The sequence below is a fragment of the Schistocerca americana genome, chromosome 10 (genome assembly GCF_021461395.2).
Source record: "Schistocerca americana isolate TAMUIC-IGC-003095 chromosome 10, iqSchAmer2.1, whole genome shotgun sequence".
Lineage (NCBI taxonomy): Eukaryota > Metazoa > Arthropoda > Insecta > Orthoptera > Acrididae > Schistocerca > Schistocerca americana.
This window is the reverse complement of record NC_060128.1, coordinates 192,423,486-192,437,370: the sequence shown is the minus strand read 5'-3', so window position 1 is coordinate 192,437,370 and position 13,885 is coordinate 192,423,486. Positions and strand designations below refer to the sequence as shown.

The 13,885-nt window shown below is 41.3% G+C and overlaps 1 protein-coding gene across 1 annotated transcript in view; it reads right to left on the bottom strand.

Annotated features, from left to right (window-relative positions):
• LOC124552544 (protein unc-45 homolog B) overlaps positions 1-13,885 on the bottom strand; it is a 100,887-nt gene that overhangs the window by 44,469 nt on the left and 42,533 nt on the right. The window contains exons 7-8 of the mRNA XM_047126861.1: positions 9,777-9,879; positions 1,649-1,846 (exon numbers count right to left, since the gene is read on the bottom strand). Of these exons, the coding sequence (XP_046982817.1) occupies positions 1,649-1,846; positions 9,777-9,879 (301 nt within the window). The remainder of the gene's footprint in view (positions 1-1,648; positions 1,847-9,776; positions 9,880-13,885) is intronic.

Here is a 13,885-nt window from a genome sequence, read left to right as displayed (position 1 = left end):
TCACAGTGTCTCACCGGAACTGAGATCAAACACGCCGTGGCGGCTCCTTTAAACACCGACCGTGGGTCCACCGCGTGTGCGCGAACACAACTGCCCTCTAGTGACAGGCACAACAGCGCACCAGTGGTGAAAGCTCGTGGAAACGATAAATCGATATCAAACACTACTGACAGTTTTTGAAGACTGAGATGAGGACAGTTGCTTCTTAATATCAAACAGAACAGGGCTCCAACTCTTACTTAAAGGATACCCCTTATCTCCGTTTCTAATATTGTCAGGTAGCCAGATCTCACTGGCTTCTTTCACTACACAGTCCCAATACCGCGATGAACAAGCAACCGCTCGTGTCTCATTGTACAAAATTTTACGTACTTCAGTAAGACAATGTTCCGCCACTATAGATTTTTTTGGCTGAAACAAATACGTGTGGCAATGATGCTCCACGCAACGGTCCTGGACCGTACGAATCATTTGTCCAATATAGACTCTCCCGCAATGGCAGGGAATCTTGAAGACCGTGGGCTTTCTCAAACCCAAATCATCCTTCACTGAGCCCAACAGGGCTCTGGTCTTGGCTGGTGAACGGAGTACACTTTTAATATCAAATTTCTTTAAAATTTGCGGTGCGCTGTTATGCCTGTCGCTAGAGGGCAGTTACGTTCACTCACGCTCGGTGAACCCACGGTCAGTGTATAAAGGAGCCGCCACGGCGTGTTTGATTTCAGACTCGATACGAATACAACCAGTAATCAGAAGTGTTCCCTGTGGCAACGATTCCTACCGAGGATACATATTTCTATATTAATGTCCATTTCGACTGTAACTAAAGCGGTATGTTTTATTCCTGTTCACGGAATGTAGATCTGATGAGGATCTCTGTAGTCTATTGAAATCCGTCATCAAGATAAAAAATAACAGCTCATATGCAACCGTGACTGTGTTTACTAAAGAAATTACAGTTGGAGTTCTCCTGTCATGGATGTTACAACATTTATGATGGTATCCTGAAGTGAATGCCTGATGTCTGAGAGATAGAGGTCGTATTTGTGCGAATGTGTGGGTGTTTTCTACTTTAGAAGAAGGCCTTTTGGTTGAATGCTCAAATCTATAGCAGTCTTCTTCTTGTGCCTGTCTGCAAGTCGACGTCTCCTCTATATGGCGAGTAGCAGTCTACCACATATATGTTCACAGCATAATTTTTGTCGGTATCTGTCCAGTCGGGCAGGCAGTTATGACAACAACCTGCCACCTTGAGAACAGACACTACACTGCTACAGTGAAGCACAGAGAGATCAACTGCGAAAGTCTTGCTTCCAATTCTGCTGGCGTATTTTGTGTCCCCACCTTTACTTTATGTTGTCTACACAATGCATTTTGGTATAGGCATATTACAGCATATATTCTGCTTTATACCACTTTTCAGTTATATAAAATTATCACAGGCCTGATGACCATTTTCAAAGTGAAGTGAAATTGCTCATAATAAATAAAGTAACCTTTGTCATTCATACGGTGAAAAACCTGTTATAACTTATTCTCAAATAGAATCACAGTATTAATACGACACATAAATGTCTCCTTTCTAGGGCTTTCTACTATTGTGTACTTATCGCCTGCCGCAGTCTTACAAGTCTAGTACGTCACATACCTCAGCAACTATAGCTCGGGCTTTGTCCTTCTTGGATGCAGCGGCGACAATACATTCGCAAGCTACTCTCTGCTGCAGGACGTCATCTGTATTTGCCATGACCAGAATCATCTGCAGAATGCCTTCCCGGCCCATAATTGTGTTTCCAATATCCAAAGGTCCAAGAAGCAAGCATGTCAGCGCTACTACGACACGAACCTGCCGACAAAGAAGACATCATACTTTGTATTAGAGCTGCAAATATCACTCTCTCTCTCTCTCTCTCTCTCTCTCTCTCTCTCTCTCACACACACACACACACACACACACACACACACACACAGAGAGAGAGAGAGAGAGAGAGAGAGAGAGACACACACACACACACACACACACACACACACACACACACACACACACACAGAGAGAGAGAGAGAGAGAGAGAGAGAGAGAGAGAGAGAGAGAGAGACTGTGAGTATCACTGAAAGGTTGGTATCTTGTTGAAAACAAAGTTTGTGAGAAATTATAAATCTGGTTGTAGTAGAGCTATGTGGAATATAACTTAAATTCAGCAACCAGCCACAAGTATTGCATAAAATTTGAATATACCTTTTATACCATACTTGCGGCTGATTGCTGCACTGATGTAATGCTGGTGAATCAAAACAGTACGACCACATGCTTAACAGCGGCGATTCTGCGTGGCATCCATTCGACACATTCTAGACAGGTTTCTGGAGGTGTGTGGCACCAGATGTCTACGTGCAAATCACGCAGTTCCCGTAAGGTACGGGTCGGCGATTTATGGGAGTAGAGACAGTGCCCGGCGACATCCCCTCGTGGCAGCCCTTAATGTTCGAATACAGTATTAGTAGTCAGCTGCTCGACAGTCACACCAATTAAATATCTGTGCATAAAGCTACAAAACAATATCGAACGGAACGAGCACGTAAGGACTGTAGTAGAGGAACAAATGGTCGACTTTGGTTTATTGAGAGAGAATGTGCAAAGTGTGGTTTATCTGTACAGGAGACCCGATATAGGACACCGGTGCTCTCTGCTGTCGTGTACTGTTCGAATGTTTGGGATCCGCACCGGGTCGGATTAAAGGAAGACGTCGAAGAAATTAAGAGGTGAGCTTCTAAATTTGTTACCTGTAGCTTCAAACAACATGCACATTTTATGGAGACTATATGACAACATTGTGTCTGTTCTTTCAGACACGTCCGGAAGAACAGACACCACGCAGAATTCACAGTTGTGATACATTGTATGTAAACTGTAGATGGAATGGGGAGAAAGGAAAGGAAAGGAAAGGGAAGGAACTGATGACGTCAGCTGCATCGAGACTGTGTAGAATGTTTGAAAAATGTTTGTCAGACCAGGAGTCAAACCCAGAACCTCCAACTTACTAGGAAGCTGCGTTAACCACTGTGCCACCCAGACACACTGTTTATCACAAATGCACAGTCTATCTTGGCACATTTCCCAGCTGATCCACAGTCCCAACTAGCACCACCTATCCACAGTCCTCACCTGTGTCCTCTATGCTCGCCAGTTCGAGATTCCCACTGTAGGTCGAGTGTGAATGTACATCTGTACTGAAGATTGCGGATTAATTGCCCATCGGGGAAATCAATTATGTGAACCCGTAGTGTCCATTCTGTTGGACATGTCCAAAAGAGTGGCAAGACAGTCCATACATTTGTGACAAACACTGTGTCTGGGTAGTGGAGTGGTTAATGCGACTGCCTAGGAAGCAGACCCCGGGTTCAGGTCCCAGTTTGGCACACATTTTCACTCGCCGCCACTGATTCCGCGTTATATCCTGATGCAGCTGTTACAATTAGTTCCTTCGTGTTCTGTTCCTTTATCACCCCAACACCTTCAATTTATATATTACAGACACGCCTCAGGACCTCAAGTGGGAATTATTCCAGGAGACACGACATTCTTTTTGAGGAGCACTATTGAGAACGTTCAGAGAACCAGCATTGGAGGCTGACTAGAGAGCAATTCTTCTGTTTCCAATGAACATTTTGCGTAAGAGCCACGAAGACAATATTAGAGAGATTACGGTTTGTACAGAGGCATATAGACAGTTGTTTTTACCTTGATCTATTTATAAGTGGAACAAAAACGGAAATTACTCGTATCGATATAGGGTACCCTCTACCACATACTGTATGGTAGCTCACAGAATATGTAGATGTAGATACAGATGTGTTCCGTCGGCCTCAGATCGTGCACATCCGGTGGCCGAGACGTCGACATAAGTTCACTATCACGCTCCTCAAATCACTGTAGCATCATTTTGGCCTTGTGACACGGACAGTAATCCTGCTGGAAGATGCCGTCACCATCATCATCAGGGAAGACATCAAGGAAAGCAGGTGGTCCACTATAATGCTGACAGAGTCTGTGGCCGTCACGGTGCTTTTGATTGCTACTGCAAGTCCCACGGAAGCCCAAGTCAGTGTCACCCCGTGGCATAATACTGCCACCACCGGCCCGCATCTGTAGTTCGCTGTATATTTCGAGCAGTCATTCGCCTGCATAACAGCACATCTGTACACAGTCAATGACTCGGCATAATAAGAAACGTGATTCCCTTGACCATACAAGAGACTTCCACCGATCCAAAATCTGATTTTGACAATCCCACACCCACTCCAATCGTAACTGGTGACGTCATCAGTTCGAGAAGGGAACACGTAGGGGTCGTCCACTGCAAGCCACGAGTTTCACAATGTGCTCCGGATGGTGAGGTCCTGAGCACCCGTGTCTACACCAGCACTGTTCTCTGTCATCAGATCGGCCACAGAGTGCCACTTTTCCCATTTTACAGAGCCAGGAAGCTTCTGACCTCCACATTCTGTGACGAGGTGTGGATTTCCTTGTATCATCACTAGAACAATTCCCCCTTCTTTTATTCTCTGCTTATATATTTTGCTCACCACATCACACACCCGCACTGTCACCAGGCAGCATTCCGTCTCACGGTGGGCAGCAGTCGTAACGTTTTGGCCGAATAATGTAAAATTGTCACAAAACAGTCTCCTTATTTACATCCGAGATCTGGAGAAGGTCGTTTTGCTAGACGATCTGTAGTATCCCTATGTTCTTTCGTACTGAAAGTAGCACAACAGGGAACACAAAATCACACGAACAGGGTCAGGTAACGGAGGCTATATGCGACCCGTATCACTCGACTGTCAGTAACTACATTATTTTAAGCGAAGTATACAAAAACATTAAAACATTTGGCTCAGTGGCTCACGAGGAACATCGTCAATCTGACTTCGCATTTCACAGAGAAAAAAGCACACTCGCAAGATACCGGTTCCGGAAATCGACCCCACGTGAAAATCTGGGCCTCAGTTCTGATAGTACACAGCCTTTAAACATTGACGTGCACCAGTCACCTGTCACTCACTCACCCCGCAGCAGCTGGTTAATGCCCGAGTTCAAAGTACTGTACAGCGGAGTGATAACCGTGTAATATGGAACGTCAGTGGTGAGGGAGGAAGAGGGGGAGGGTATTACATTTACCGAATGTGTTCTGCAATCCTGTTTCAGTATGTTATTCCACGTGAAAAAGAGGTGAGCAATATTAGTATGTAATATGTTAATGTCACACATATAAACATTCAATACTGTTTTAACAATATTCTCGAACTGGCACTTTGCAGCAGTTTACTTCTAGCAGAGTGGATACTCAAACTTGGAAAAAAAACCTCCCCAAGAATTCCAGGTGTCAGGAGGAAGATGGTGTCAAGGAGCTCCCGTTAAATTAACAGAAATTACTGGTGACCAGAGGGTGGTGGGAGAGGCAGCATACAACAGTAACAACTTTTTTTTTCTCTCAGCTGAGCTATATACCAGCCATAAGCACTAGTTTAACTGCAGTTTTTAGATACGACTAATTTATGTGAAACAATGTTCACATAGTTAACACAGCTTGAAATATCAGGTATTTTCACATTTGTAGTTTATAAAACTCAATAAAATCCAATTTCAGTGTTAGGTTAAAAACACAGAATTCCCTGAGATTTTATGAAACTCCTGGAATTCCCAGAGATTTCCCTCAATTTTCCCGATATTTCCAGATATTCCAGAAGAATTGCCACCCTGTTTAAATCAAACTGAAGAAGCCTAACCAACTTAAGAATTGTTACGAAATGAAGTTAATCACTTTCGATTTACAATCCGATCGTGCCGAGCAGCAGCGCGAATCCTGCAAATGTACTTCACTTTAACAGCGTCAACTTTAAAATTTGAAGAAAATAATGCACACGACAACAATTATAACTGAATAGTGCTGTGTAACTTCTTTAATGATGCACTCGTTCCTAATTTTTATGGAGTGTCAGTTCCTGGGGCTAATAGCTTGAGTGTACTTTTTCCTTCTTAAAATAAGAGGTCTAATTGGTAACGTTTCCTTGTCAGTGGGTAAATACTAGATTACATTTCCAGAGGACCGGGGATCGATCCTCGAGTGGTTCTAGGATTTTTCCCACTCACTCTCCCCATCTTTCACCTCCAGAAATGATACTTGTATGTGAAAAATGACGAATTGCACCGCTGTAGGAGTCTGCATTTAACTGCTAAGTGGCTGCTTAAGTCTGTTCACAGATCGGAGGAAAGTGACGGCTTCCCACTTCTGACAGGACAGTATCACATTCAAAGCAACCTTTTGACTGAGGAGCATTATGGGCAAGACACAGCCTCGATGCACTGGCATGTGGGGAGAATTGTGGAAGTCACTCAGAATCCACGATCCAGCATTTGCTACAATCCCTGAGAACAACCTTTCTTCCTCACTTCTCTGTTATTTGAGCTAGAAAGAAAATATCATTACAATATTTTAAAATTTAAACAGTGTTTTTTTCATGTGTGTGTGTGTGTGTGTGTGTGTGTGTGTGTGTGTGTGTGTGTATGTGTGTGTGTGTGTGTGCGTGTGTGTCAATGAGCAAGTTCCACTGTGAATAAGTCAGATCTAAAAGTAACTTCAATATAGCAGTGTGAACTTTTAACCACATTCATTTCACAATGTATTAAAAAGCACACTGTTAACTATCCAGTTGACAATATAATTACACTGGGTTCTGTTAAAGATGGCCTAGGTCTAAATCAGGAACGTATAAAATCCCACCCAAGTGTGGAAATTGTTCTACCGGCCAGACGTGTCACACTGTTGCAGACGGATGCAACGAACACAGGCGTCACACCAGATTCAGGCAGCCAGAAAAATCTGTCACTGCCAAATGCCGTCTCGGTCCGGGACACGGCGTCGACTAGGAGAGACCGAGATCCTCTCATCTGTCTCCGTATATTGGGACTCTTTCATTAAAGAATAAGTCAAAATACATACGACTAACAGCTTATTTAATAGAGGCACGGGATTTCAACTCGGCAAAGCAAGGGGACCAGCACTGGCGGCACTAAAGCGTCGTCAGCAGCAGACAGACGAACGAGACAAGTAAACAGAGATGCAGAATGTGATTTACGACAGTCGAGACGAGCACCGACGGATCACCTGCGTGTGTACGCTGGGTCTGTGGCCAGCAGCTGCACTTTCGTGCACCACGTAAGTGGAGGCTGTGCGTCATTTCTTTGGCAGTGGCCTCCGGACGGTGACACCTCATACGACGGTGACGTAGAACTAGCCCTCAGCACTGCCCTCCTCTAGTGAGCTGGCGCACCGTCGGCAAGCCACGACAGCTGTACGAGGTGTGAAGGGGTCGAGCAGCTGACTCACGGAAATACTGTACAGTTTACACAGCACCATCTGATGTAACAGATGCTCGAGCAGCTACTACGCCGGGATAGTCTCGAAAAGCACGACGTAATTATTGTCACCTTCTTCACCTTTGGCACACATGTTTCTCAAATTTTAACCTGTCCTACATTTCACAATGAACTAGTGTGGCCGCTTTCTGAATCTCCCCATCCACGTTGCGGGTCAGCAGCGGCAACCGCATACCTGAGAGCGAGCAGCACAGTGCAGGGGCCACAACTTTATTCCTCGATCATAATCACAGCATTTTTACATGATAGTCCAATTAAAATTACTTGATACTTGACATTTCACTTGTTGCAGCTGGTTTCCTCAAATCAGACCGCTCAGTGTCACGCCCAAACCGTTCGCTGTTGCCAAACTGCCACAACATTTAGTCAGTTCACTTAAAAATGCTTGTCTGGTTTTATTTCTAAAATACATGTTTCACATACGCAGCACTAACCTAACGCTACTGGATCCTTTTGCACAAGATGTGATTCAGTATCACATATACAGTTGTTACAATCTCAGAGATCAGCTTACATTAGATAAGCTTCACATGACATTGCGTGAAGCCAGAGTTTTGAAAGCTGCAATTAATCATTGGGATTGGGTGAACATAGTCATCAATGTAACAGCCTTCAATGGTGGAACACAGTAATGGTGTGGAAGGTCGTAGGTTCGAATCTTGTTAAACGCAGCAAATTTTTCTCTTTATTTCTACATCTAATTGAAGACTTTGATCATTATTTTTATTCAATTAATTGATTTAAATGTAATTTTTTATTTCTAATACTTTTCCACATCATTTTCATCATCAGACTGACTTTTTTATTTACCCTTATTTTTCTTCCTCTCATTCTTTTTCTGTTTGGAATCTGCCTGTGTCGCCTATAATCTGCAACCGAGTGCCAACTGGGACCGCTCATCGTGTGATAACACAGCAGCTCAAGTTGCTAGTGTAGTGATAGTTTGTAGTAACCAATGACAGTGAGAGATGACAGTTTGCTTTTACTGCTGAAACTGAATTTTTTTGTTTTGAGTTTGCTCATAGATGTTAGTCTTAAGTGTCACGAACAAAGCAATCGTGATTAGTTCTGGTGCAGACTGTTGATTGCATTTAATTTTAGGGGTATAAAGCTTGTTGTATGCTACAGTTCAATCATTGGTACAGCATCTCCCATTTTTATCAAACCCTGTAGTGGCCACTTCCGACATTGCTCCATGTCACACATTAACAACAGTAATTTTAATCTAACTATAGTATTATCGGCTTCCATAAAAATTTTCTTTCGGGTTGTCACAAACTGATTGCAGACACTGCTGAGATATCTACAGTGCTGTATCCCTTTAAGCTGCTGTCTCTGGAGCCAGGTTGCACAATGAAGCAGAACAAAAAAAATGTGGGAGACACGAGCTTCCCGCAGAACTAACTCTTTGTGGCATGGAGCCACACTTTCATACTAACTACTGCTTCTTAGTATACAGGGTGAGTCAGGAGAAAGGTACATTGCTTGAGGGGTGATTCTGAGCAAAAACCTTCCTATGGACACATGCTCAATTCCGAATGGTTTCCGAAATAGAACACATATTTAAAGACCAAATATGTCTGCTTGTGTCTGTATGTGTGGATGGATATGTGCGTGTGTGCGAGTGTATACCTGTCCTTTTTTCCCCCTAAGGTAAGTCTTTCCGCTCCCGGGATTGGAATGACTCCTTACCCTCTCCCTTAAAACCCACTTCCTTTCGTCTTCCCCTCTCCTTCCCTCTTTCCTGATGAGGCAACAGTTTGTTGCGAAAGCTTGAATTTTGTGTGTATGTTTGTGTTTGTTTGTGTGTCTATCGACCTGCCAGCGCTTTCGTTCGGTAAGTCACCTCATCTTTGATTTTATATATAACTTAACACACTAATGTATATATCATTAACAATATCAAATAACATCTGCACATCTTCATGCACTAATGTCATTAATCTACATAAGAGTTCCAAAATGATTTTCTGTTCTATAGTGAGTGGCTACAATAGTTTAAAAATTGTCTTACTTGGTGTGGTGCAGTGTGCATTTACATGTTTTGTGACAAGTTTGTTATTACCTCTTAAATGAAAGATGTTTAAAATTTTTTTGAGTTATTCCATGTCCATGAAGACCAGTCCAAATAGGATCTGTGGAAGGGATGTTAACACAGCTTTTTTTCCTGTTTGAATATGTATTATGTATTACCGTTTTATGACTGTTCTACATCCTCGAGAATTTCGTCACTATGAATCTGCGGAACAAAAGTATAATTAATCTAATCTAAACATGCTGAAATATTCTTTTTTCCCTTCTATCATAGCATATTTAACTGTAATATTTGTGTACTCACCTTTGATTCTGTGTCTGGGGTTAGTAGTTTGTCCTTTATATAGTCATCAACATTATTTAAAAATCGCTCCTTGGCCTGGTCATAGTACATATTCTCATAGATTCTGCAAATATAATGAAGATAGCAATTAACAACAACAACAACAACAATAATATTGAATAACACAATGAAAAACAACGAAAAGGAAGATGATGAAGATAAGAATAGCAAAACAACAAAATATCGTGGCAAAGGCATGAAATAACATAAAATACAAACATAGTACAATATTTCCATTCTCAGTATAATTGCACAGTTTGTCAAATTTTATAAATTGAAATTCAACATGTAAACTATTATGGTGTTTTAAATGAGTCATAAGCAAATCTTCATCTAGACTGGGGAATAACTATAAAGTGTGTGGCAGAGAGTACTGTATAGGGACACGTCATAAAGGGTCCAGGGCAGCAATTTTTTTTTCCACTGAATGGTGCTTCTGCCTGCCAAAAAGTGGTACACTAGTTCTAATATAATCACCATTGTTGTCTGTGAGTATGACAGAGGAATCTCTTCCATTGTTATTCAGTAAAAACTTTTCTGATTTTTCAATTGTCTGAGGTAAGGTAAGCCATTTACATTATTCTCGTTGCCTCACTTTATATGTAGGGTAATATTTTTTTTTACAATATTGATGTTTAAACAATGTATTTTGGCCTAAGTAGTTCCTTGTTCTTTATTTTATTTTGGTAGTTTCAGCTGTGAACCACTAATGCCAACATGGCATCCAATTGAGAAAATAGGCTCACTTCTCATCGGGAAAAGTGGCAGACGTGTTTACACCAATAAGGAATAGTTATTTCCGCATAGCACACATAGTACTAAGGATCTGATTGACTTGTAAACCCTTTTACAGGGAAAACTACATTTTGAATTAATTAATTTACTTAACTAAAAGAAACTCATGGAATATGGTCTGCTGTAGTTACTTGGTACTTTTTCAGACATTAGGGCATCAAGATATCTAGAAAATATGTACAGAAATCTGAACAACAAACATGTGATACGACTGTAATGGCAGGAGCTGCATTACTCCCCTAGGTAGGGAAAAATTTCCACTATGTACGCCTTCAGAAAAAGTATGTAGTTCCTATATATTGTTTTCTTTTTCTCTTAAAATTACTAGTGTGATGCCTCAAAACAGATTCAAAATGTGTAAGCATCTATTGTGAACTGTGGTTTGTTGAAAACTCAATTTCTCTTACAGTGGTGTCTGTATGTCATCTTTCGCTACCAAATATTGATGTTTCTCATTTCGGCCACAAATGGAGTGAAGAAAGAATGACTGTGTGTATGCCTCTGCACAAGCTGTTGTTATGGCAATTTTATCTCCAAGCAGGAAGGAAGAGAGATCAGATTTTACATACCACTGATGAAGAAGTCATTAAGAAATGACACTCAAACTCAGAAAATAAGAACAGCTCAGAAAATAAGAACAGCCATCACAGTACTTCTGTTAATCAGTTTAGGGAATTGAGAGAAAATCTGAATTAAGATTGTCAACAGGGATTTAAACCCTGCCAGTCGAATGCCTTATCCACCACATTGCTTCATGTTTATAATCTTGGTTCTTAAAGTATCAATAAATATGAAGTGTGATCAAAAAGTAATGGGGCTTTTTTTAACTTTGCAGGCTTTATACATTCAGTTTAAAAAAAAAAAAAAAAATATCTTGTTGGTGCACATGTTCCAGACGTATGTCTCCATTTTCAGCTGATTTGAATATTTAGATTAACTTGTATTGAATATTTAAGTTATTTGTGTTTTTGAGTGCTCAGCAAAGCTTTAATTTCGAAAAAGATGGATCAAATAATGTGCACTAAATTTTGCGTGTGAAATGGAATAAAGTGCAACACCATATAGAAAATGTTGCCTGTGGCTTTTGGTGAATCTCCTATGGGCAAGACAAGAGTTTACAAGTGATATAAATGTTTCAAAGAGCGCCAAGAAGATGCTGAAGACGACAGCTCCCCTGGACGCCCTAGCACATCAATTATTGACGACAATATGTAGTAAGAGAAGAAAATGGTTCTGCAAAAATATCCAAATCACCATTAGAGAGGTTGCTTGGGATGTCACCTTATCCTTCGTTTCATGCCAAGCAGTTTTTTTTTTTTTTTTTTTTTTTTTTTTTTTTGAGCACGAAATGAGGAACAGCAAGGTTTGTTCCAAAATTGTTAATTTTGCCCAAAATGACATTGTGTAGGCATCGCTCACGAATTGCTGAATGAAGCCGACAATGATCCAGAAATTCTAAACAAAAAGTTATAACAGGCAATGAAACACCTACATCTTTGAAACTGAAGCCCAGTTGTTGCAATAGAAAGTGCCTGAAGAGCCAAGAAAAAAAAATTCGAAAAGTTCAGTCACATGTGCAGGTTCTCCTCACTGTTTTCTTCGATTAAAATGGCGTAGCACATCACGAGTCCCTGCCTTACAGTTGCACTGGCGATAAGGAGTACTACCTGGAAGTTATGCACTGTTTGTGAGAAGCAATCTATTGGGGGGGGGAGGGGGGGGGGAAAAGATCAGAATAGTGATAAACCACTTGTGGAAATTGCATCACGATAATGCTCCCACTCACACCTCAGTGCTTGTTCATGATTTTTTCATGAAAACCACAACTGTTATGTTGCCTCAGCCATTATATTCACTGAACATGGTTTTATTCCTGAAGCTAGAGAGAACCATAAAAAGACATTATTTTGCGACCACTGACAAGATAAAAATTGCTGAATGAGCTCACAAAGCAAGCGTCATAAGCGCTTCCAAAACTGGAAAAAGCACTGGCACATGTGTATTATATCTGAGGTGAATTACTTTGAAGGAGACAAAGCTGACGATGATGAATAAATAAAGGTTCTTTGAGGAAAAAAATAAAGAAAAAAAGAAATTCCCATTACTTTTTGATTACACCTCATACAAAGCTGAAGAATTTCAGCAATTCACACAGGTTCTCAACATTTTCTGACACAGTTTTCTTTTTCAGATATACATTGCCATTCTTTGAGCGTATGCCACATAATATTTTTCAATGTTTCTGTAAGACTTGCTTGCCAGTCAAACGAGCACGCAACTGTTCACTCTGGTCTCCTTTGGGTAGAGTCAGCCTCCCCCATTTATCTCACTTTTCCAGATCCCATACACTAGAGAACTATTTTGGTAGGTGTTGCAAAAATGCCTTTTAAACAATGGCTTTTGTACACTAACAGTGATTTTCCTGCACACTACCAATGAACCGATACTTGCTATTTGCTTTAGTCACAACTGCGCCATTTCATACCTATTCATCGATTCTTCAAAGGATGGCACTGTTTTGCAGAGACTCGTAATGACACATACTATTCCAGAGCAGTGATTTGTATATCTACATATTCTTATGAGACTTGCAACAAAAGTTCTTTGTACATAAAATAATATATCTACTATAAATATGCAGATATTGTGCTTCAGTTTATTTTTATTGTGCAAGTGGAGAGTCGTACTGACAAATGATGCTAATTTTCAAATAACTTCCGGGAATTCAGCCAGGTAACACTTGCAGCGACCGCCGATATTTCGGCGGGAGAACACCCCGCCATTTTCAAGGCAAACTGCAACGGACAGGCGGCGTACATGCAAATTTAATACCTCGGTTCTCCAACAGAAGCAGGAAAGATAACACACACACACACACACACACACACACACACACACACACACACTGAACACTAGTGCCACCAAAGATGACCAAAGTCAGAGCTATCGATAGTGAGACTATGAGTTCGCAGGTGAGGCAGCATTGACTCTGTTCCTCTGTTTTTTGACAAGGGAGAGAGCCGGATTCCAAACAGAGTTTAAACAGAAACCTCCATCCCTGTTAACAAGGTTGCTCGCTAATTTAATCTCAACTGCCTCCCTAATGACACTGTCCCAGTAGCTGGACGTGCATGCCAATATCTCGGTGTTATTATATAACATGGGGTGACCAGTATCCAAGCAATGTTCGGCAATAGCAGATCTATTTGGCTGCTGTAATCATGTGTGCTGTTTATGCTCAGTACATCTGTCCTCCACGGTCCTGATAGTTTGAC